The sequence below is a fragment of the Phodopus roborovskii genome, unplaced genomic scaffold, assembly GCF_943737965.1.
Source record: "Phodopus roborovskii unplaced genomic scaffold, PHOROB, whole genome shotgun sequence".
In the NCBI taxonomy this organism is placed as follows: Eukaryota; Metazoa; Chordata; class Mammalia; order Rodentia; family Cricetidae; genus Phodopus; species Phodopus roborovskii.
In genome coordinates, this window is record NW_026126558.1 from 18,149,020 (window position 1) to 18,175,125 (window position 26,106).

At 44.6% G+C, this 26,106-nt stretch overlaps 1 protein-coding gene and 3 non-coding genes across 5 annotated transcripts in view; 2 read left to right on the forward strand and 2 right to left on the reverse strand.

Moving 5' to 3' along the window:
* Nucleotides 1-26,106, reverse strand: part of Vac14 (VAC14 component of PIKFYVE complex) — a 110,972-nt gene that overhangs the window by 75,628 nt on the left and 9,238 nt on the right. For both annotated transcript variants that reach the window (XM_051201857.1, XM_051201858.1), the window contains exons 2-9: nt 19,848-19,998; nt 19,418-19,585; nt 17,716-17,778; nt 16,848-16,955; nt 16,061-16,170; nt 15,741-15,847; nt 14,725-14,859; nt 14,163-14,315 (exon numbers count right to left, since the gene is read on the reverse strand). In XM_051201857.1, coding sequence (XP_051057814.1) covers nt 14,163-14,315; nt 14,725-14,859; nt 15,741-15,847; nt 16,061-16,170; nt 16,848-16,955; nt 17,716-17,778; nt 19,418-19,585; nt 19,848-19,998 — 995 coding nt within the window. The remainder of the gene's footprint in view (nt 1-14,162; nt 14,316-14,724; nt 14,860-15,740; nt 15,848-16,060; nt 16,171-16,847; nt 16,956-17,715; nt 17,779-19,417; nt 19,586-19,847; nt 19,999-26,106) is intronic.
* Trnag-gcc (transfer RNA glycine (anticodon GCC)) lies at nt 12,307-12,377 on the reverse strand. Its single transcript has one exon. It is a non-coding gene; the product is annotated as a tRNA-Gly (tRNA).
* Nucleotides 20,871-20,941, forward strand: Trnag-gcc (transfer RNA glycine (anticodon GCC)). Its single transcript has one exon. It is a non-coding gene; the product is annotated as a tRNA-Gly (tRNA).
* On the forward strand, nt 21,508-21,578 carry Trnag-gcc (transfer RNA glycine (anticodon GCC)). Its single transcript has one exon. It is a non-coding gene; the product is annotated as a tRNA-Gly (tRNA).

Sequence of the window (26,106 nt, forward strand, 5' to 3'; positions counted from 1 at the left end):
CAAATTGATTGAACCAAAAAAGGAAGTTCCCTAGCCACATAATAATCAAAACACAAAATATACAAAACAAAGAAAGAATATTAAAAGCTTCAAGAAAAGGGGCCAAGTAACATACAAAGACAGACCTATTAGAATCATACCTGACTTCTCAATGGAGACTCTAAAAGCCAGAAGGGCCTGGACAGATGTCCTGTAGAATCTAAGAGACCAGAGATACCAGTCCAGATTTATTATACCCAGAAAAACTTTCAATCACTATAGATGAACAAAACAATATATTCTATGATAAAGTCAAATTTAAACAACATCTATCCACAAATCCAGCCTGACAGAGGAAAACTTTACCCCAGGGAGGTTAACTACACCCATGAAAACACAGGAAATAATCTTACACCAGCGAAAGTAACACACACACACACACACACCACCACCACCACAACTAATAAAATAATCACTGGTCATTGATATCTCTCAATATCAATGGCCTCAATTCCCCAATAAAAAGACACATACAGATTAACAGAATAGATGCAAAAAACAACATCCATCCTTCTGCTGCATATAAGAAACACATCTCAACTTCAAAGATAGACATTACCTTAGAGTAAAGGGTTGGAAAACAGATTTTCTAAGTAAATGTACCTGAGAAAGGATATGGTATAGCCATTCTAATATCTAACAAAATAGACTTCAAACCAAAACTAATCAAAAGAGACAGGGAAGGACACTTCATACTCATTAAAGGGCATCCATGTTTGTAAGGAAACACTCACAAACTGATAGTGGGAGATTTCAATACTCCACTCTCACTAATGAATAAGTCATCCAGACAAAAGCTAAACAGAAAAATAATGGAGCTAACAGATGCAAAAACTCAAATCGACCTGTAGATAATGAATATCTACAGAAAATTTCCCCCCAAACACAAAAGAATATACTCTTTTCTCAGCACCTCATAGAACATTCTCAAAAATTGACCACATGCTTGGTCACAAAGCAAGTCTCAAGAGATATAATAAAATTGAAATAATCCCTTGCATTTTATCAGACCACCACAGATTAAAACTGGATTTCAACAACAGAAAGCCTACAAACTAATGGAAACTGAACAGTTCTCTTCTGAGTGACTGCTGGGTTAAGGCAGAAATAAAGAAATTAAAGACTTCCTAGAATTCAATGAAAATGAAAGCCCAATATACTCAAACTTATGGGAAACAATGAAAGCACTGCTAAAAGGAAAGTTCATAGCACCATGTGTCTATGTAAAGAAATCGGAGAGATCTCATACTAGCATATCTAAAAGCTCTAGATTAAAAAGAAGCAAGCTCATCCAACAGGAGTAGATGGCAGGAAATAATCAAACTGAGAACTGAAATCAATAAAATACAAACAAAAAGAACAATATAAAGAATCAATGAAACAAAAAGTTTGTTTTTTGGGAAAAATCAACATGATAGACAAACTCTTATCCCAACTAACTTAAAAGCAGAGAGAATATCCAAACTAAAAAAAATCAGAAATAAAAAGGCAGATATAACAACAGACACTGAGGAAATTTAAAGAATCATTGGGCCATATTTTAAAAACCTGTACTCACAAAACTGGAAAATGTAAAAGAAATAGGTCATTTTCTTGATAGATACCACTCACCAAAGTTAAATCATGATCATATAAACAATTTAAATACTTATAATCTCTAAGAAAAGAGAAGCAGTCATTAAAAGTATCCCCCCAACCTGGGGAAAAAAAATAGCTCAGAGTCAGAATATTTTGGCGAAGAATTCTACCAAAGTGCTAATGCCAACACTCCTCAAATCATTCCACAAAATAGGAACAGAGGGGACATTGCTGGATTGTATCTATGAGGCCACAGTCACCCTGATATTCAAACCACACAAAGACTCAACAAAGAAAGACAATTAAAGGTTGATTTTCCTCATGAACCTATATAGATACTTAATAAATACTTGCAAATTAAATTCAAGAACACATCAAAAAGATCATCAATCATGACCAAGTTGGTTTCACCCCAGAGATGCAGGGATGGTTCAACATATGAAAATCTGTCAATATAATCCACCATATAAAATAAACTGGAAGAATCACACACACACACACACACACACACACACACACACACACACACACACACACACACGATCATCTCATTAGATGCTGAAAAAGTCTTTGACAAAAATCTAACATCCCTTTATAATAAAAATCTTGGAAAAGATGGGCAGTGGTAGTGCATGCCTTAATCCCAGCAATTGGGAGGCAGAGATAGGTAGATCTCTATGAGTTAGAGGCCAGTCTGGTCTACAGAGTGAGTTCCAGGACAATGAAAGCTGCACAGAGAACCTGTCCTAAAAAAATCAGAAGAAGAAAAAAAGAAACAAACTAAGAGGGAGAGATGGCTCAGCAGTCAAGAGTACTTGTTTTTGTAGAGGATCTGGATTCAATTCACAGCACCTACATAGCAGCTCACAACTGTATGTAATTCCAGTTCCAGTGAATATGATGTCCTCTTCTAGACTCCACAGGCACTAGCCACAAATGTGATATACAGACATATATGCAAGTAAAACACACACATAAAATAAATCATAAAAAAAATCTTGGAAAGATTAGGGATACAAGGGATATAACTAAACATAACAAAGTCAATTTACAATAAGCCTATAGCCAATGTCAACTTAAATGGAGAGAAAGTCAAAGCAATTCCACTAAAATCAGGAACAAGACAAAGCTGTCGACTCTCTCCATATCTATTCAATATAGTAGTTGAAGTTCTGGCTGGAGCAATAAGACAACTAAATGAGATTAAGGGGATACAAATTGGAAAGGAAGAAGTTTAAGTATTGCTATTTGCAGATAATATGATAGTATACATAAGTGACCCCCAAAATTCTACCAGGGAACTCCTGCCACTGATAAATGCCTTTAGTGAGGTAGATAGATACAAGATTAATTCAAAAACAAAAAACACAAACAAAGCAAAACAAAACAAAAACACCAGCTCCCCTATACACAAATGACAAATGAGCTGAGAAAAAAAATCAGGGAAACAACACCCTTCACAATAGCCACAAACAATAGAAAATATCTTGGGGTAACTCTAACCAAGCAAGTGAAAGACTTGTAAGACAAAAACTTAAGTCTTTGAAGAAAGAAACTGAAGAAGATATCAGCATATGGAAAACTCTCCCATGATCATGGATCAGTAGGATCAACAACAATAAAAATGGCAATCCTACTAAAAGCAATCTATAGACTCAATGCAATCCCCATCAAAATTTCAATGTAATTCTTTACAGACCTTACAAGGACAATACTCATATGGAAAAACAAAAATCCCAGGATTGCTAAAACAATCCTGTATGTTAAAAGAACTTCTGGAGGTTATCATCATCCTTGATTTTAAGCTGTACTATAGAGATATAGTAATAAGAACAGAGAGGTTGATCAATTTATTGAAGAAACAAACATAAATCCACACACCTGTGGACATCTGATTTTTTTTTTTTTTAATAAAGAAGCCAAAAATACATAATGGAAAAAAAGAAAGCATCTTCAACAAATGGTGCTGGTCCAAATGAATGTCAGAATGGAGAAGAATGAAAAATTTATACATATCTATCAACTTATACAAAACTCAAGTCCAAGTGGATCAAAGTCCTCAACATAAAACCAGATACATTGAACCTAATAGAAGAGAAAGTGGGGGGCAACCCTGAACACATTGGCATAGGACGACAATTCCTAAACAACACTGCTAGTACAGGCACTAAGAACAACAATTGATAAATGGGGCCTCATGAAAGTGAAAAAGCTTCTCCAAGGCAAAGGACACCGTCAATAGGACAAAAATGGCAGTGTACAGAATGGGAAAAGATTTTCACCAACTCTATATCTGACAGAGGGCTAATATCCTATATATATATATTTAAGAAACTAGGTATCAACAAAGCAAATGACCCAATTACAAAATGGTATATAGATCTAAATGGAGAATTCTGAACAGAGGACTCTCAAATGGCTGAGAAACACTTAAATGTTCAACAATTTTAGCTATCAGAGAAATGCATATCAAAACTACTTTGAGATTCCATCTTACATTAGTCAGAATGGCTAAGCTCAAAACATCTCATGCTGGCAAGGACATGGAACAAGAGGAAAACTTCTCCACTGTTGGTGGGAGTGCAAATTTGTTCAGCTACTATGGAAATCAAAATGGCAGTTCCTTAGAAAATTGGGAATTGATTTATTTCAAGACCTAGCTATACCACTCTTGGGCATATACTCAAAGGATGCTCCATCCTACCACAAGGACACTTGCTCAACTATGTTCATAGTGACTTTATTCATAACAGTCAGAAACTGGAAACAATCTAGATGCCCTTTAACTGAAGAATGGAAAAAGAAAATATGGTACATTTACACAAAAGTGTTACTCAGCTGTTAAAAATAATAACATCATGAACTTTGTAGGCAAATACATGGAACTAGAAAAAAAAAACTATCCCAAGTGAGGTAACCCAGACCCAGAAAGACAAACATGGTATATACTCACTTATAAGCAGACATTAGCTGTTAAGTAAAGGATAGTAATGCTAGAATTCACTGATCCAGAAAGACTAAGTAACAAGGAGGGCTCAAGGCAGGGAATGTATAGACTTCCCTAGGATAAGGAAGTAGATTTTACAGGTGGATTGGGGACAGGTGGTGATGGAACAGGAGGGTTCAGGTGGGGGGAATGGGAAGGGTGTAGGGAGAGAATATTGGGAAAGATGACTGGACCTGAGGGCATCTGCGGGGGAAGGGGGTGACGTAGAAACCCAGTGCAGTGGAAACTCCCTGGAATCTGAGAGTGATCCTAGCAAAGTCTTCTAGTAATGGGGATTTGGAGCCTGAACTGGCTATCTTCTATAACCATGTGTCTTGGTTTCTACTGTTGTGACAAAACACCATGACCAAAAAGCAAGGTGGGGAGGAAAGGGCTTATACTTCAGCATTGCTGTTCATCACTGAAGGAAGTCAGGACAGGAACTCAAACACAGAGGCAGGAGCTGATGCAGAAGACATGGAGGGGAGCTGCTTACTGGTTTCCTCAACCTACCTTCTCATAGAGCCCGGGACCATCTGCCCAGGAATGGCACCACCCATCATGGACCCCCCACCCCTGCATTGGTCATTAAATAAGAAAATGCCTTACAGATGCATCTCATCAAGGCATTTCCTCAACTGAGGCTCCTTTCTCTCTGATGACTTTAGCTTGTGTTACACTGAAACACAAAACTATCCACCAGGCTAGGCTCCCGGTGGTAGGACTGGGACATCAACCCAGCCACAAAACCTTGGACCTGCAATCTGTCCTGCCTGTAAGATGTGCTGAGGTAATGGTAGTGCAGAACTTGTGGGAGTGGCCAACCAATGACTGGTTCAACTTGAGGCCCACTCCATGGTAGGGAGTCCATGCCCAACACTGCCTGGATAGCTAGGAACTGGAAGCTCGATGGCCCAGAGACCCAGGAATTACTGGCCAAAAAAGTAAACACAATGATTCCAAATGATATTAAGCTATACTCGTAGATCAGTACCTAGCCCAAACATCATCAGAAAGGCTTCCTCCAGCAGTTGATGGGTACAGGTGCAGAGACCCACAGGCAAACATTAGGTGGACCTCTGTGAATCCCACAGAAGAAGGGGAGGAAGGATGCAGGAGCCAGAGGAATTGAGAACACTACAAGAACATGGCCCACAGAATCACTAAGCAGGGTCCACAGGGGCTCATAGAGACTGAAGCGATAAACACAGAGCCTGTATGAGTCTGAGCGAGGTCCTTCGAATATATCTATGGTTGTGCAGCTTGGTGCTTTTTTGGACTCTCAAAAGTGGGAGTGGGGTGTCTTTGACTCTTTTGTCTGCTCTTGGGACTCTTTTCCTCTTACTGGGTGACTTGTCAAGCCTTGATAGGAGGGTTTGTGCCTAGTCTTACTGTAAATTGTTAGGCTATGTTTAGTGGATATCTCTAGGAGGCCTGCTCTTTTTTCTGACGGGAAACGGAGGAATGGGTCTGGAGGAGAGGGGAGGTGGGGGTGTACTGGGAGGGCTAGAGGGAGGGAAACTGGTCAGGACATAATGTGTGTGAGAGAGAAAAAAATAAAAGAAGTTGAAAACTGATTAAATGTGGGGGGGTCCTCTTTCCTTCTGAGCCTGTTAGCCAACAGGTCAAGAAGGGAAAGAGGCAGATGGGGCAACAGAAAGCTTTGGTGTCCATTAGCACAAAAGGAGACAACTCTCTAGGAGACAGATTTCAGTGATTCAGCTTGATTTTATTCCAGAGTATAAAGAATATATAGGATTGGGGAGTCTGGGAACAAACCCAAATTTGCACTAAGTGGCACATTCCTGTCATTAGGCTTAGGATGTAGCAGTGGGGTCCTATAGCACAGCTCCTAGCACAGTCTTCACAGTAGGGATCTGTGCCAAGGGTCAAGCTAAAGATAAATCAGGTTTTAGAGACAGCTTTAAATAAGGTCAGTCCTCCAGGTCTAGGGACATCCTTCAGATAAGGGCAGGTAGAGGCAGGAAGTTCTATTGGAGGGAGGGAGCTCCATTTTGCCCAACTCACTGAAATAAACTGCTAGGGAAGGTGCGGCTTCTGCCCAATCAGCAATGTCTTCCAACAACTAAAAAGGCGCTGAAAAAAACATTTACAATGCATGTCACTGGGAGAACTAACATTCAACATAGGAAGCAGCCCCTTCAAATCAAAAGAAAAAAGCCAGGCCGGGATGTAGGTCAGTGATAGAGTGTTTGCCTAACATGAATGAGGCCATGGGTTTGGGTTCTGTTGCATGCTCATGTACACACACACACACACACACACACACACACACACACACACACACCATAAACATATGAAAGAAGAGAAAACCAAATGAGGAAAACATATAAATCCCTGACAGAGCAGTTTTCCCATTTATATAACAAATGCTTCCATAGCTGTTAGGATGCCTGAGGAATAATTTTAAACAGCCAACAGATGTAGCTCATTTATTGTGACAAGTCTATAGTGTTGGGACTGTCATTATTCTCATTATAGAGGTGAAGAAAGAAAGGCAAGGTCAGAAGACTTGTCCAGGGTCACATAGCTGGACATCAGAGGGTCAGGGTCCAGACCCAGGGCCCTGTGTGGTTGTGCAGCATTTTGAGGAGAGGAAACTGTTACGTGTGGCTGGGAAAAGCAGGAATTGGAGGATTGCAGAGTAAGAAGTTCACATTTAAGAGATGACTAATATTCCCATGGGAGGCTCTGGGGGCTGAGGCTTCTCTATGCTGGAAGTGCATATGCAGCCACTGGTCTCCCTAAGGCCCAGCTCAGTACTACGCGCTCACAAGGAAGGTGCCCTACTCTATAGGTCCCTTGCACATGCTAGGCAAGTGTTTTATGATGAAAGCCACACCTCGAGTCCCTTTCCTGCCTTTAGCTGGAATTCTTCTGAAACTGAAATATAAGGATCACCCTGAGTTCCTCAGTCTCCTGCCTCCATAGCTCAAGTACTAGGATTACAGGTGCACCACCACCCCAGCTGTCTGTTCCCAATGGGGACTACCATTGTTCCTACTGTTCAAATGTTACCAATTTCAACTTCCTAAAGGTTTTAAAGTTTACAAATAAAAGGTTTTCTGAAAATTATAAATCAAGTCTTTGGCTTATTCCAGAAATAGCGATGGTCCCTCTTCCTGGTAAAGGTAATCTTTATTTCTGTGTTAAATAAGAGGCCCACACTGCCACCTGTTTTCTCTAGTCACAGAAGCGGAGGAGGGCAGGCTGTGGCAGCAGGCCAGATTGGTGGTGGAGTTTGCCTTCCCTATACCATGGTGCACAGGGCCTGGAGGTAGGTGAGAAGGAAGTGCAGTGAGTGTTGGGAAGGACAGACTGAACCTACAGCCAGGATCCATACCCTTGAAGGCCACCCTCCTCATCTTATAGGAACCCACACATTTGTAGGTTAAATGTTAGGGAGTACCAAGCATATATTTCAAATTCCCTCAGGGGGATCTCTACTTCCACGCACACACACACAAAACAAAAAACCCTGATAGGAAATAGGTTGCCCTCCCACAACCCTAGCACTTAAGAGGCTGACACAGGAGAACGCAGAGTTGAACACCAGCATGGGTGACACAGCAAGGCTGTCTCAAGAAGACAAACAGAAGGGACAGAAGGACATGCAAACAGAAACTCACCAGGAGGCAAACTCTACAGGACTGTCTGTTGCAGGTCAGCTTTGCCAGTGAAGCTATAGCCAGTCCCTTACTGGGGAGGTGGTTTGTGGGGAAAACAGGACATTTGTTAAATCTCTAGTCTCTCCTCCATATATATATATATATATATATATATTTTTTTTTTTTTGCGTATGTTATGTCTGTGTGTGTATGTATGTATGTATGTATGTATGTATGTATGTATGTATGTATGTATGCATGCATGCATGCATGCATGTGTGGTGTGTATGCATGTGTGTGGCTGTACATGAGTTCACATGTGTGAACAACCTTGGGTGTGCATACGTGAGGCCAGAGGCTGATGTCAGGTGCCCTTCTTTTCATCTTCTGTACCTAGGCAGGTCTTCAGCAATCTGGAGCTGGCTGATTAAGCAAGTCCAGGCAGTAAGTTGCTCTGGGGATCCTGTTTCTACCTCCTTAGAACTGAGGTGTGCCACTATGTTCCCTTGGCTTTTACTTAAGTCTACCTGTAGACCTCATGCTTTACTGACTGAGCCATCTTTCCAGCTCTGATTCAGTTTCAGGGAAGGACAGAAGACAGATGGTGATATAATGAACAGTCAGTCAAGTGTACTGTATGTAATCTGCTCCTGACGCGAAGTGGAAAACAACACCCTCTCTCAAAATCGCAAAACCACGGGGAAATAATACAGGATCGCATTAGGGACTTTTTTCTTTGCTGAGGTATAATGACCAGATGGTGACAACTTTTATAAAAGGAGCTTTTACCTTTAAGAAGCGCACATCTCCAGATGAATGGGATGGTGTGAGAAACATTTCAGACTTACTCAGAGGGGTAGTGGATGGGGAGAATGGACGGCAAGATCAGCCAGAGGTAGTGTTCAAGCCGAGGTGAACAGGATTCCTTCTGCTACCTCACTCCTTTCCCTTACGGTGTTTAGTCATTTCCCCAGGCTCTTCACAAACTCCTTTAATTCCTCTCATTACCTATATGTCAGGTTTTACTATCACCATTAGACAAACAGGATCACCAGGGCACAGAGAGGTTAAGTAACTATCCTGTCATAGTAAGTCAGAGGTAAGCATAGGGAATAGACTCCCAGATTCTACACTCAAACCACTTGAGTCAGCCTCTCCTATTGGGTTTTAATGACAAAGGAGGATGGGTCCATATGCCAGGAATACAGGTGATTTTTGGAGACAGAAAAAGGCAGGGAAATGGATCCTTTTTGAGAGGATGCAGAAGGAACATAGCCCTCTGGCCTGTATTAGACTGATGATCTCAGGACTTGTGGTAGTGGAGACAGACATGCTCTATTTTCTCTAGTTGAACCAAAGAACTGGGTGTAGCACCACTCACCCACACAGTCCCAGCTAAGTAAGAGGTCGAGGCAGAGGACTCTAGGAGCCCTGTTGTTTCAGACCAGAATGTACAGTACAGCAAGAACCTATCTCAAAAATAAAAATTAAACCCCCAAGTAATTCAACTAGCAAGAGCAAAACAAAACCAAGGAAGAAAAATCCTTGCTTTCATCTCCTGTCAGCCCTTGTCACATTTCTCTGTCTTCTATTTTCAGGTAAATCATTAAAAGGATTTTAATCCTTACCACACATCCTTCTCCCTTTCGTCTCAGGACCTGCTCTCGCCAGTCTCTGCATCCTATAACGCTGATGCCACCACACTGTGAAGCCCAGCACCGCCAGTCTTTTTCAACATGTGAAGCTCTCCACAGCTACTACTACCCTGTGGCCTTCACTTGCTTTCTTTCTTCCTAATTCCTTGGTTGGCTCCTTGACCTTGTCCCATCCTCCATGATGGTATGCTCAGGCCCACTGGTAGTCCTCTTCTCTCTCTAACGCCCAAGCCCTTGGCATTCTCCCTCAGTGTATTAGTTACTTTGCTTGCCAAGATTATACAAATACTTGGCAGAAGCAACTTAAGATTTCAGGGATCTAGGTCAGTTTCTGGGGATTTCAATTGTTAAGAAGGCATGGAGGCCAGTACTTCAGTCTGTCTTCACAAGAACTGTGAAGAGGTTGGTCACTGCAGCAGTCAACAAGGAAGAGACCCTAAGTGTAGCTAGGCCTTAACTCTCATAGGTCTACCTCCCGATGACTCACCTCCATCTGTCAGGCCCCACCTTCTAAAGGTTTTATAACCTGCCCAATGAGTACCATAAGCTGGGAACCAAGTATTCAAAACATTATGCTATGGGAGGCATTTTGGGTTCAAGACGTGTATATAAAACCCAGCCTCACAGGTCCAGATAGTTATATACCAAAGGTCCCTATCTGACCTCCAGGGGGATATAGATCACCTAGTTATGATCATGTTTCTGTCTAAGAGGCATAACAATCCAGCACATTCTGCATTTCCTCACCTTCTGAAAACTTCACTGTCCCTCCCCACTCAGTGGACAGTGACTCCATGCTTCCAGTCACCTGACTCTTTTCCCTGATTTTACTTGTGGACCCCATCTGTAAGGATCTCTTCAGTCTGTGATAGCCACTCGCTCCAAATGGCTGTTACTGCCTAAACCGAGTCACTTCGCTGTGGTGCCTATACTTCTTGTTGAAGGTTTCTGACACGGTGGCTGTAATTCTACCATGGGTCCTTGTGCTCAAACCTGCAGTGACCATTACAGCATCCACAGGAAATGCTGGAATTCTTTTGGTCCCTCACAATTGTCCCCACTTTGCTGTGCAGAAGACACTACTCTTCTGGGGTCATGCTCTGGCATTATTCCCCATCCACTGGAAATATTTCCCTTCCTCATGTGGCATTTAATCAGATGTCACAGTGTCATTGAGGCCTTTTGGGAGAGCCTTGTTTAAAATTATGTCTCCCTCCTAAACTATGGAGCTTTCTCTTTCTGTATAGTTTTCTACAGCATTTATCAGCTAAAAAGAACATTCACAGAAATAACCTTAGTACACATCTATTAATTAATTCCTAAGGTTAAATTATTAAACATTTAAGGCTCATTATATATGCTGTCAAACACCTGCTAGGCTATTTAACCTCTTCCCTGTTTGTCTCCTATGAAGTCAGGGTGGCAAGCCTCATTCTCATCCTTGGCCTCAAGGTGTGATACCAGGTCTCAGGATACAGGTTGCTCCTCTTGGTGTCTCTTACAGGAAAAGCCCTATTTATCTTTGGAGGTCTGCATCATGTCGGTGGGATTAGAAACTGGCATTCAGCAGCAAATCTGGCATCAAAAGCTTTAAAAGTTTATGAATTTATCCTTAGGAAATCATTGCAGATGTTTGTGAGATTTTTGTGCATGAAAGTTCTTTTTAGCAAGGATTATAGGATTAAGATGGAATTAGAAGCAGCTAAGTGATTTATGATAGATTGGTTAAATAGATTAGAGCATTATCTATCTGATGTAATGATACAAGGTCAGTACATTAATAGGGAAGCAAAGTTTAACAAATAAGATTATAAACTGCATTCCCAAAGACAAAAGACATATTTGAATCACCTGTCCAGAGACCAGTTGCTGCATGACAAGCTGAGCATGCAAGAGAGACTAAAAGAGGAAGACCAGGCAGGAGGTGCTGGGCTGCCACGGGTCCTGGCCAGAATAGTAGGAGCAGACCATCAATGAGAAAGGATGAGGACAAGCTTGCCCATTGCCTGGCTGGATCATCTGTCTAGTGGGTTGCTAGAACTATCTTGGGCATCCTGGAAAAGACTGTGATTAGTTATGAGCTGAACAAGGCTGAGAATAATTATACAGCTGTCAAATGATCCCTGTTTCTATAAACCACTACAAAGTGTGCTGTTTGGGAGGCAGAGGCAAGTGGATCTCTGTGAGTTTGAGGCCAACCTGGTCTCCAGAGCTAGTTCCAGGATAGGCTCCAAAGCCACAGAGAAACCCTGTCTTAAAAAAAAAAAAAAAAAAAGTGTGCTATTCATTTCTTACAGTGCTATTTAAAATCCAGGCCAAGCTGCTGATATGTACTCTGGTCCTGTTTAGGGCAATGTTCTCCTGAGCAGATGGCTACTTGAAAAAGGCTTTGAAGAACTAGTTAAAAAGATAAAGACTCTGCATTGGCCAGGAATCAAACCTGAGCCTCCCACATGGCAGGAGAGAATTCTACCACTGAACCACCAATGCACCAGCTCACAGAGTGCTTCTTAATTGCTCTAAGTGGATTAGCTTCTCTCCAGGACCTCTGCTGCCACAGAAGCAGATAGGGAGTGGCACAGCTGCCAACTCCTTATACACTGTAACTGAAATATAATTCACACTATGAAATTTTGCTTAACTTTGCCATTTTAAAGTATATAACTGGGTGGGGTGGTGGTGGTGCATGTCTTATTCCCAGGCACTAGGGAGGCAGAGGCAGGCAGATCTCTGAGTTCAAGACCAGCTTGGTCTACAAGAGCTAGTTCCAGGACAGGCTCTAAAAGCTAAACAGAGAAACCCTGTCTTAAAAAAAAAAGAGTATGTAAGTGGGTGGTTCTAAATACAATCACAAAGGTGTATAGCCATTGCCCCATTTAAATCTAGAATATTTCCACCATCTTCCAGAAAAATCAGGATCTGTCCCGAGCGGTCCTAGGACCTTTCCCCCCTTTAGTCCAATCAACCACTATTCTATTTGCTGACTGGGATTCAAAGACCCTAACTTTCATGTCAAGCTGAAGCCAAAAGCAAGCCAAGCAAAAACAAGGACGAGAAAGTTATCCAACACAAATAATCAAGATGTGGACTGACATATCATTTTAACTATGTGTACGTTAAAAATGCAAAAGATATGCCCCAAATTTGACATTGCTCATCTTTGGTGCAGACAATCCTGCTGCTTTGTAATTTTTACCTGCTGTGCAAATTTTCTAAAATGAGAATCATAAAAGAAAAGCAAAACAAAAATCTCACACACCAGCACACATTCTTAAACTATTATTGAGACTTTTAGCTTCTCCTAGAAAGAGAGCTTTTCCTGTGCAAGATCTTCACGAACTTACCTAAATTTTCTCTTTCCAGGAGCTGTCAAACAGTGTGCTCAGGCTGCTGCACTGGCCACAATCAAACCCCAGTCTCCCTCACCGCAGGCGAGCACTCTACCAGTGTGAACCACCAACACTCCAGCTGCCAGCTGCGCGCTGCTCTGCTTCCAGGTGTTTTATTGCTCTGGTGATGGCACAGCTGAAACCTGATACCCAAACTCAGGTACTGTACCAGCCAAACCCACAGAAGGAGGCTCTGGGACCTGGAGGACGGCTGTCTGCTGTTCCAGCAAGGAGGGAGCAAGCACAGGCTATGACTATGGTGGTTCTTTTGGCTCCAGCTGTAGGGTTCAGAGCCTGCTCTGCCACCCTTAGACATCTGCACAGGGTGTGCATCCACTCATTTTCTGATTCAATGAAAAGGAGGATGTCCCTCCAAAGATGGTCAGAGACACTGACAACAAAGGTACAGGAGGGCATAAGCATAAGTAAACAAGGAAACATGAAGGGGGGAAAAAGCCTTTGAAAGGACCATTTAAAGGCACTGACTTGTGCAGTAGAAAGCTCAGTAGAAAGCTCCAGTACTTAATAAACTAGCATGTTCCTGACCCATCCTCCCTGAGAATGGCTAGGGCAGGGAGGGCCAGATGCTGAGACTCAAATGAGATGCACAGCTTGGTGCTCCTGTCATGTTCCCAACAATGACTTGATGGTGGCTGAACCCAGGAGGAGACCAAGAGCAATGTGTAATGGTCTTTGAGGGGCCAAGGGTGAAGAGCATGGGCTCTGGGGGCAGATGAAGAGCCTCTAGCATGGGGCTAACAAAGTACCTGCTTCACTGGGCAGGTACCAGAACCAGCCAACATCTGCAAATGACCCAACAAGTTTAGTCCCAGGACCTGTGTTTCCCCAGCAGCAGAAGTGAGGACTCTGACATCACAGTACTCACCATTAGCTGTCTCCTCCTGCTTTGGCAGGGCATCCTCAGGGTTGGCTTCTGTCTGCCTCTGTGCTACTGGCTTTGGCTCATCTGGTTCATCATCCTCAGGAGTGACCAGCTTCATCAGGCTCTGGTTACACACATTGGCCACCTCCTTGATGCCTGTCTACTGATGTAAGGGGCTTCCCTGTGCAAATACCTCCTGAAGCCAGAAGCCACCAGTTTTCCCAGTCATGGGTTCATTCCTCCCTGAGTCCTGTTCTTGCCACATGCACCTCTTCTCACAGGTGAACCCTCCTCCACTGGGATCTTTCCCACCCAAAGTACAGCAGGATGAGCTCAGATGGGTGGAAACTTGGTATATAGGATTGTTGTTTCATATCTGGAAGTAAGCAGGTGAGGACTGGGTCCAGACAGCATTAGTCTTGTGTCCCTTGCTTTCATGAGCCACACTCAGCTCCATCTCCTGCTTCCTAGATGCTAGACCATTTGAAGGAGTAAAGGAGCCTAAGGGAGTTCCATCCCACTCAGGGTCCCTCCACTTCAGTCTCCTTTCCAGAGTGAAGGATACTTTTCTTTCGGTCATCATAGGCCAAGCAAGGCAGGACAGCAGTCAGGATCCCAGAGGAGTAGGGCAGCATTACTCGGCCCGCCAGCTGGATGAACTCCCGCATCCAGCACATGGCTGTCAGCTGAATCAGGTCATCTGGAAGGAGAATTGGGGGCTTCCAGAGGGGCTGGAACATGCACTGGAAAGTTCCCTTCCATCTACCATGTACAAGGCTAGGCGTAGAGGTTGATGAATACTTTCTGTGCTCTCTGCCTTCTAAAGATTAGTCAAGATAGGTTAAGAGAGAGCAATAATCTTCTGCTGTACTTTGAAAATAGTCATGATGCCCTACCCTCCCTGGATCTATGCCCCATTGCAATGACTTGTGTTTCAATTTCTGAGTGGAACTTTTTCCTATCCTTAGATCCAGAAAACTGATTTTTCTGGTCAACAGCATGTAGTTGTGGTGATGGTGTCTCCAGTTCAATCATAGGAATCAAGAGACCTGTCTATGTCCTATCTCTCCTGGAACCCTGCTGATGCTATCCAGCCCCATCACCCCATGCCAGTCAAGGATCAGATGTGTGTGAGACCATCCCAGATAACCTAGCTCCAACTGACCGTACAATTGGCTTCAGGGGCATGATTAGGTCCAGCCTGGCCATGGGAGCAAAACCACCCAGCCGACCTGTAGGTTAATGGACAGTAACAAGCAGCTCTTACTGTGACTGTTTCACTGTGGTTTGATAACCAACTGATGCTGAAGGAAAGGCAATCCTGACCTCTAAGCATCCTACCTTTACCCGAGGCAAAGCATGTCTACATGATCTTCAGAGCAGGTAAAGGGTATTTGTTAAAAGAGAACCCAGATCTCTGCCTTGCCTTTCCCACACCCATCACCCTACTGCTTCTAGGTCCAGAGTCACAGCCAGCACCTCTCCCACCTGGGCTCCCTTTTGCTGCATACTGAAGCCTGCATATGAGAGACAGGGGCTTCTGATGAGGCATTAGTGACCATAGGGCCTCCAAACACTTGCCTGTGGTCTGGCAGTGGATCACCAGGATGTTGGCCATCTCAGCAAACTTCACACTGGAGGGGTTCTTTTTAATTTCTTTCAAGAATTCTCCAAGAACCACCTCACACCTACCAATGAGAAAAGGAGGAATGAGCTCGCATGTCAGCTCATATCTGCTTGTCTGGAGGACACTGAGCAGAGAAGGGAAGATGGGTTCTCCACTCCTCCATGGGAAAATAAAAGGGTGTGTCCTGGTCACCAGGACATGGAGTTGTAAGTGACCATGGGCACCCACAGGGATTCTATTGAGTGGCAGTTGTCTGCTCCCTTCCCGCACTCACATTTTCCGAATCTCTTTGCCATTGTCACCCAGGATCTGGAAAAGCCCATCCAGGATCTCCGGCAGGTAATCCAGCAGGTTAATGTCCGGCACCGACACCAGAACCAGGATCTGACGGGGTAGGGGGGTGTGGGGTGGTGAAAGGGAGAGCTGGGAGACTTGGCTCAGGTACAGAGCCTTGTCTCCTACTCTCTTCCCCTGGGACCAGCAGTGAAAAGGACTGGGGGTCTGTGTCATGGCACTGCAGGGATCTATATGGTGGATGGTGCTGGCAGTCATCATTTTTCTGCTCAATGTGCAAGGAAATGGGAGTTTCACTCCAAGATGATTTGGATGCTGGGGGAGAGGGGGAATGATGGGGAAGGCTGGGTGAAGCTAGGAGGCTAGCAAAGGAGGAGCTGCTGGACGCAGCACTATGGGCTTTGGAGATCTTGGGCATTTCCTAGGACAAGAATCTCATCCCTTCAGGGCAGACAGGACAGGCAGTGAAGACAACATTGGACAAAGTGCTTTTGTTGCTTTGATTTTTGAGACAGGTCTCACTATGTGGTCCTAAGTGGCCTGGAAATGATTTATAGATCAGGCTGGCCTTAAACTCACAGAGATTTGCCTGCTTCTGCCTCTTAAGTGCTGGGATTAAAGGCACGTGCCACCATGCCCAGCCCACAGTGTTTTTGGTGATGAGGTGGTATTTCTTAGGTGAAGGATACACTTTGTGTGTCAGAACTCATGTGACTCTACCAGAGACTCCTGATGGCTGCAAGAATCTACCAAGGACTGGCCCTTACCCATGAGATGATGAACTGCCGGGCATATTGGTTGTTGGAGTAAATCCTCTCCCGCAAAAGAGGGATGAAGCCCACCAGGTCAAACTTGTTGCTTTCTGTCACAATGTCCTGTGGATCAAAGGAGTGAGGTCTACGAAGAGCCAGAGCTCAGCTTGCTGTGCTGCTGGCCCTGGGCTGACTTGAGAGTCAGGCAACCATGGTAGAGCCATAGCCAGGGAGGAGAGGTCCTTGGAGAATTGGTACTGTCACAGGCTCAAAGCCAGACAAAATGATGGATGGTGAGCAGAGAAAAGTCAAGAGACCTGAATGAATAGCAAAACCCTACTCTGAAGCCTGGAGCAAAGCCCAGCATCCTGTCATGGAAGGCTGGGGTGGAAGTTTGATTTCATTGCTCTGGGTGGGGCATTAAGACAGAAGATTCTGGGCAGGAGATATGGCTCAGCAGTTAAGAGCACTGGCTGCTATTCTTGAGGACCTAGGTTTAATTCTCAGTGCCCACATGGCTATAGCCAGTTGTAACTCTAGTTCCAAGGAATATGACATCCTCATTATTTCTGCAGTGATCAGTCACACAGGTATACAGACACACATGCAAGCAAAACATCTATACATATAAAATAATAAAATAGATTCACTGCTCCCCCCAAAGAGATTTTCATTTAGGGAGATGGCACAATTCTGTATTTTGACTGTAGTAGTGACACAGCTCTACATAATTCTCATGGAAACTGCATACTAAGCAGTAAGCTTTAATACATATGTATGATATATATTTTAAACGAGGAAAAAATCTTTAATGCCAGAATTTCTACTCTACACAGACAGAGGAATAAATTCTAAAAACAAAAGAGGGACAAAGTAGAAATACCTTTAAAAGTCGGTCTAGGAGTTCAGATCCACTTTTCACATTTGGGTCTGGGTCAGCAGCCAACTACAAGGCACCAAAATAGAGAAACTGAGGCAATGTTCAGTCATAGTGAAATGGAAGCCAAGGGACTAAAGAAAACCAGCAGCCAAGGCCATGGTGCAGGTTAGAATACCATGTGGTGTCTTCCCCAGTACCTGACCCTGAGAAAGGTAGGGGAAAGTAATAAGTCAGTTAGTTACAGTAGAATTTCCATTTGTTTAGGGACAACCCTGCTTCCCTGCCTGCAAACTCTGCTGGGGTTCTCAGGCCGTGGTGTAACTGGGCCAGGCAGTTGTTTCCAGTGGCTGCTGTCAGGGCATTCCCATCTTTAAAGGCTTGGTTCTCTCATAGGGCGTTGAGGCAGCAGTGAGGGTGGCATTTAGAAATGTCCATGTTGTTCATTCTGTAGGAGTTACAGACTTTCTGGGCCACTAAGCATAGCTGGGGAGGGCAACTCCTCCAAGCTGAGGGGAGGGTAACCCATCAGGGTGAGAGGCATGAAGGAGAGCAACAGGGACCCAAAAGCTCTATAGTGGATTATTCTTTAGCACACCCGGGAGATTGTAATCACTGTCCTTACAGGGGACAGCCTGCACTGATGGGAGATGTCATTCTGTATATGTTTCTCATACTGGTTAATAAATAAAGCACTGTTGGCCAATAGGAAAGGAAGATAGGAGGGACTAGGAGACAAGGAGGAAAGAGGAAGTAGGAAGGAGGAGTCAAGATGGAGAGCCTGGAGAGAACAGAACTGCCATTCCTCCACTATCGGTAAGACCACGTTGAAATACATAGAAATGGGTTAATAATCAAGACAGAGCTAGCCGATAAGAAACTAGCACCTGGCCAACAGCATAATATCAAATACAGAGTCTCTGTGCATTATTTGGGGCTGGTGCGGCGGCAGGCAGGAAAACCATACTCATGGAGTCATCATTATCATCTTCATCTGGAAGGTTAGTGCTTCTCAAACTACCAGCTTTTCTGTTATGTGTGGGGCAGGCTGATACTTTCACAAAGTGCAAAGAAGATGGACAGGAACATCAAGAATATACAGATAAAAGTCTATGAAAAATTAAGATTCAGTACTTGTTCCTCATAGCAACATGCTTATGTACTCCCCTTGCATCTGGGCAGTGTCCCAAGCTCTCAGGATCCTAGAAAGTCAAGTTAGCTAGGCGGAGGACTCTGGGCGGCCACAGAATACCCCAGGGGAGTTCTGGTGAGAATCCAGTGAGGATGGTGCACCAAAATCCAGAGGCCTTGAACCAGACCAGTGACTTACTGCAATGAGTATTTGCCAGTTAAGCTGATAGGACAAAGGGGTGTATTATATGGCACACTGAAGCCTCCAATGTCACCAGGACAGATAAAAAAAAAAAAAAAAGTGACAGAGAGGCAGGAGAGAATGAGAAGCAGATTTTTCTGCTCCTGGTGGGTTTTCCTTTTTAGTTTACTGTTTTATCTATTTAGTTAGTTGCTGTTGTTCTTGTTTTTGTTTGCTTGCTTGCTTACATTGTTTTGTTTTCTTTCCTGGGGGTGGATATGGGGGTACCGGGAGGTGAACAGAATTGGGGTGCATGATGTGAAACTCCCAAAGATTCAATAAGGAAGTTAAAAAGAGTTAGCTGGGTGGGCTGTACTCAGCTTAACCAGAAGTTACCTTACTCAGCCCGTCAAAGAGCACGTTGAAGTGTGGCAGCACAGCACCTCGGGCCACTTTGACGATGTTGTAGAGGGCCTCGCAAGCGTAGTACCGCAGTCTACTGTCTGCATCATTAAAGCAGGTCAGCACTGGCTCGATCAGCTCCTTCAGGTAGAGCCCAGAATCCTGAAATGAGCAGCAGGAGGACTGGTCAGAAGGGCTAGGCCCCTGGCTCTGTGGCCAGCAGTATCAATCAATTCATGGTCTGGTGCCTCGGAGGGCGCACTAAAAACATTCATCCTAAGCCAGCTTCCCAGAAGTGGGACCACACCATGTTTGCTAGCAGTCTTATGTGTGGGAGAGTCTTGATAAAACACAAGTCTGCAATGGCCCTGCTGGGGCTTGGGTGGAAAGATGTTTGGTGTTTGTCCCTCAGGAGGAAACATACCTTGCCCAGGGCGATAGAGCAGGCTGCCAGACCGATGAGGCCCCCTTTTCGGCTGTGGGGGTGCTGGGACAGAGCAAACTCCTGAGACAGGGTCTGGATCACATGTTTGATTTGCATGGTGTTGTTCTGGGCCACAAAGTCCCGCACCAGCCTGGAGAGAGAGGAGGGAGGGGCTATGGGACAGGTGAAACCAAGCTGTCCCTGCTGCCTGGGCTCTACAGAGATGACCTTTACAAAAGAGGACTGGGATCAGCCTCTGTGGGCAGGTCCTCTTAGCTCTGCTGCTAGCTGGGTCATAACTGTTGCCCCACCCAGTGTTTCAGTTTCCCTTTATATATAATGCAGTGAAGAATAGTGGGACTAGCTCACTTCTAGGCATTTTTAAAAGCTATTACCTATCTTTATCAAACACTTGCTTGGCTTTGCACCCATGCATTCAAGGGGCCCTCCATATCTGTGCAGCTTCATCTGGCTCCAGCCCAGTGGCAACATCCAAACACAAACAGAAACTTGTAGCAAAATGGAGTAATGCTACCACAGAAGTAGAACATGTTGTCTATGTCCAGGAGGCTGACAGAGTGGTCCCATTTGAGACATTATTTTAAAAACACTAACAGGCATTTCCTAGATAAAGAAAGCCAGATGTGTTAGTCCATTTTGCCTATGAAAATGAAACGCCAGAGCCAGAATACTTATAAAGGAAAGAGGTTTATTTAGGTCACAGGTTAGGAGATGCACAAGCACAGTGCATGCATCAGCTCATGGTAAAAGAAGGCTCATGTATAAAAGGAAAGTCTGCCATTATGGGGCTGAGGTTACAGATGGCTCAAGGGCTTTTAGTGGGAGTTGTCAGATCACAGGCTTTGACTCTAGAAGCAGCAGTGCTAAAGGAAGGTTGGGAAAGAATAGATACACTAAACCTGCCTCCCAAACAGGACAAACCAGCCAGGTGTTTCATCAGTGGTTGAGGCTTTGGAAACAGCCCTGAGAAGAGCACTTTAGACACCAAACAAAACAGCTGGAGCATTGGTGGTTCAGTGGTAGAATTCTCGCCTGCCACGCGGGAGGCCCGGGTTCGATTCCCGGCCAATGCAGTGCTGGGTTTTTTTTTTTTCCCCCCAGTGGTCAGTTTTCACAGATATCCTACCAAAGGAGCCAGGATTCTAAACCACAGAAGGCACAAAGCAGATCAAATGTCTGTGACTGAGGCTACAGATTTCTGCTTCTGCTCAGAGTCCATGGAGAGCTGCTGGCTGTAGGAGTTTGAATTCCCTGCTGGAAGGGGACTCCACAGTACTGTCCTTGGTCTGGGCCAGCTGCCAGCAGGAAGCAGTGTTAAAGCTGAGAGTGGCACACCAGTTCAACAGGACCCACGCAGCAGAGGGGAGGCTCACCCACAGTCTCCATGGGTTTTGCCGTTTATTGAGGAGGAGGGAGTGGAGCTCTTTCCTGTCTCAAGGCCCCTAGGCAAATCTACTTCACACAAACCCCAAAACCCATACCCACCCTTTGCTCCCTCCCGCTCTGGAGCTAGCTGCTCTTTTTGCAGCAGTGCTGATGTGGCAGTGTTAGGAACTGGGCTCAGTCTGTGACTCAACATATACAAGGAGGCCCAGGAATGGGATTAAAGGGAGGTGCCACACAGCTGCTGACAGCTGGAGCATTGGTGGTTCAGTGGTAGAATTCTCGCCTGCCACGCGGGAGGCCCGGGTTCGATTCCCGGCCAATGCAGTAGCAGTCCTTTTTAATTCTAAAAGATGCAAAAGTGAATACTTCATGCTGTCTAATGAATATTAAGTATAGTTATAAAATTGCAAATGACTTGGTTTTGGCTTGACTTTTAAATGTTATTGATGGAAACCCATTTTCTAAATTCCACAAAGATCCTGAACCAGTGCATCCTTATTGAAGACTCAAGAACTGGGGTTATGTCACAGCCACTATGAGTAATTGCCCAGAAGCCGAGTTCTGCTTTTGCCTGGCACAAGCCACAGCAGCACCTGGAATGTGAGAATGCAATGAGGACATCCTCCAGGTTCAAGCCAGGACACAATAGTCGAGCTAGTCTCCCTGCCTCTTACAGACTCCTGGACATTCATGTAGCAGTAGGGTGCATTCCTCCTAGATGACAGTCCTGCACAGTTGCATTCCCTGGCTTTGAAGGATGCTATGCTGGGGTAGGCAGAGGAAACATGAGAGTCCTCCAGGATGACAGTACAAACCCATCAAGAAAAGTGAGCAGCGAGGTAAGGAAGGCAAAAAAGCTGGTGTCTAAACAGGAAAGCATGGGAGAGAGTTCTGAAGCATGACTAGGTGTTCATTCTGGCTGAGAGGTATGATGGGCAAACATTTGGCTTGGCAGAAGAAAGGCCAAGGTTTGGAAAGGGCTCAAAGTCAGCAGTGCAGGACCCCGAAGGCTTGGCAAAACAACCTGCATCTCCCTCTGGTGGCCACAAGGAGCCATGGAAATTGGCCAGCAGGGATAGATGGGAACCTGAGCTTCAGTTGTGGGTGCTAGGAATCTAAAAGGAAGCTCTGAGACAGCACAGGTACCAGTGGGACCTACTGATAAACAGGGTAGGGGTGGGGGAAGGAACGTGGTCCTGGTGTCAGGGCCACAGCTTTCAATAACAACAGTGTTTAAAAGGAGAAGATGGAAAGTGGGGGCAACACACGAACTCAGTGAAACCTTCCTTTGTTAGACACCAGTAAGGGAGACTTACCAGGGCTCAATATGGTCACCCCAGGACACTACAAAGGCCACCCCAGGCCATTATAAAGGTCGTTAAAGTCCAATTTTCTCCAGGCAAACAAGTGTAGACAAGCTTATGTGTGTTTCTCATCAATATTACCAGCTCTGACAGCATAGGGGCTATCCTGGGGCCAGTCTTGTTCCACAATCAAACCCACCCTCAGCAATCAAAACAGGCCACATGAGCTTTCTAGCCTGCCCACTCCCCAGCATCCCCTCCACTCCACTAGCCCCAGCTTCCTAGGGGCCCGCTCCTCAAGCATTCAGGTCTGCCCTCCTCATATACCCTGCCTCTGGAAGCCCTCATCCGCTTCCTGAATCTCAAGGTCTGGAACAACCAGCTAAGGTGATAGTCCCAGTGACACCACTCCTCCTCAGCACCCAGAAACACTTAGTGCTCCCAGCAGTCTCCAGGTCAGTGTTATGCACCAGCAGCTGGCAATCAGTCAACAAACATCTGCTAGTGGAGTCAGTCTGCAAAGACCGGCAGAGCTGGTGGGGGCACAAGCTGTAGGGCAAATATGGGTAAAGCCTTGTGCTGCCATGTTGCTGGCATGGGAAAACCTGACCTCTGGGGTTAATTGATGCAGCATCTGAAGGTGCTGAGCCCTTCTAATCTTATCACAAGTTAGCATGAGCAAAGGGCACTGTTCCTGTGATCTCAAAACACACACTGAGAAGAGCCCCGCTCACTACACTCTAGCCATGGCTGGTGCCTGGACACATACACACACTGGGATGTGACCTGAAGTGATCCTGCTGAGGGGCAGCTGCACTCTAAAACTGTGCCCCCAGCCAGCCAGTGCCTTGGTCTCGTGACTTCACAGGGAGAGTGCAGAGAAGAAAAGCAACCACAAAGGAAGCAGAGTAAGTGAAGTTCAACAGCAGGCACCCCAGCTCCAGGCCTAGTCTTCTTCAAAGACTCTAGGCTGCCTCAGCTTTCATCTATAGCTTGGGAGGCAGAGGTGGGGGGTCTTTGGCTGAACTCAATTTTGAAGTTAATATCTGGCCCAGAAACTCTACCAATCATGAATCCTGGGGTCCTTCAATAACACAAAGGCCTCAGGATTTACTGTTCTATACTCTGGAGAAGAGACATTACTACCACCTGGTTTCCCCACAGTGTTGAAAATGGCTCAACGAGACAGACCCCTAGCAGCACTGTGTCCTCTAGTGGTTTCTCAGAGCCTCTGCTCACAAATGGTTGGAGGTATGGGAGGCTGGCAGAGACACCCAAGACAGGGGCCCCACAGCTGGCCAACACCAGGTTTAACAACTCCCAAGATAACGAAGAGACTGCTACACTGACTACTCCCTTGGTAGAGGGGACTACAGATGGTAGAACACTTTTGGATTGTTAGTCAAGAGAAAACCTGGGGCCACACTCTGCTACACAGATACAGCCTGCATTCATACCCCCTGCCTCTGTAACAAAGTGGTGACAGTCACAGGCTACACAAAGACTGGGGAGCCAGCAAGCACTCAGGCTATGCTGTAGACTTTAGAGGTCAGTTACTGTAGTAGCTACTATCATGCTCAACTTTTAGATCTGAACAACCCTAGGGAAATTAAGTCCATTTCTCAGGATCATAGAAGGTTTGAACTCTTGACATCAACAAAATATGTCCTTTCAACTGTATCATAGTTTCTTCCTCCTCTCTTGAGGCCACTGTAGCTGGAAAGTGAACAAACACATTCTTGTGCAGACTCAGGCCCTCAGGTGACAAGTGACTTTTCTGTACATCATCCCCCCTGCTCAGTGTTCAGACATCCCGAAGTCTCCACCATACACATAAGGAGTGCAGACAAGGTACATCCTCAAGATAGTCTGAAATGAACCTGTTTTCTACTGTGAAGATAAGAAACCAATAAACACCGTCTGAGCCCTTACTGTCTGGTAGGCAACATACTGGCTATTTACACATGGGTTCTGGCTAGATTTATGTCAACTTGACACAAGCTACAGTCATCTTGAGAGGAGGGAACCTCAATTTAGAAAATGCCTCCAGATGATCAAGCTGTAAGCAAAGAAACTGCAGGACATTTCCTTAGTTAGTGATCGATGGGGAAGGAACCAACCCAGTGTGGGCGGGGACACTCTTGGGCCTGTGTTTCTGGGTTCTATAACAAAGTAGACTGAACAAGCCATGAAGAACAAGCCTGTAAGCAGCATCCCTCCATGGCCTCTGCATCAGCTACAGGTTTCTCTCTGTTTGAGTTCCTGTCCTGACTTCCTCTGATGATGAACAGTGATGTGGAAGCTAAGCCAAATAAACCTGGTTCTCCATTTGCTTTTGTCATGGTGTTTACCTCAGCCAATGATAACCCTAAGACAGCTGGTGATTAAATTTAAACCTAAAATCTACCACCCTTCAATCCAGTTTACAGTTGAGGAAACTAAGCAACACAAGGCCACACAGCTTTGTGAAATAGTCACAAGAATTTCACTTTACAAAAGAGAACTAGATAATGTGTATTACATATTCTGTACTGCACATGCTCAAGTACCAGCACCACAGCAAAGTCATCACCAGAAAATAATGTGTTCTATACACACCACCCAACAAATGATGACCAAGTAGCCTGTCTCATTCTGGCTCTAAGGAGCTATAAAGGTAAGCCCAGAGTTGACATTTATTCCTTTGTTATGAAACTTGCAGCCTACATGTGGGACTGCCTTTGAAAGAAATTTTCCCCCTTGCAAATCCAATTCCATCTCAGTTCTCCAGATGACATATGTATTCAGATGGCACACCCAGGCAGTGACTTCCCAAAGAGAATCTGGGTAAGTATATCTCCATCTGTTCCATTGAGTACTAGAGTAAGTTGGTTTCCATTTGCTCACACATCACCAGAAAACTGAATGGGAATGAACATGTGCCTTTGAGGACAGGCCAAGTATCTTCTGAAAAGGCCTAAGACTTAACTCACAAAACATATATTGAGTTAGGGGACAAGTTGGGAGTGAATATAATAAAAAGTATGATATCATGCGTGAAATTATCAAGGAATAAAAATATTGGTTAAAAAAAAACCCAAGGGTTGGAGAGATATCTCAACAGTTAAGGCCATTTGAGGCTCTTCCAAAGGACCTGGGTTCAATTCCCAGCACTCAAATGGCAGCACACAACTGCCTGTAACTCCAATTCCAGGGAATCTGATACCCTCTTCTGGCTTCCATGGGCACTACACACATGTGGTTCACAAGCACACACGCAGGGAAGACACTCATACACACAATACAAACAAAAAATCTGACACACTTCCCCAACCAAAATCATATTTAGTATCTACTGCATATGGCTAGGAGAAAGGAGGTTGACCCCCTCACACTGTAATGATTTAACACCTGTCTTCTTACTTCAAGACAAAATATAATCTACAAACCATCAATCAACTGCTTACAAGTAAGTATACAGCCCAGTGGGTTTTTTTTTTTTTTTTAAAGCACATTCAGAGTTGTACAGTTAGTTCCACAATAAGTTTAAAGAATTTCCACAAACTCTA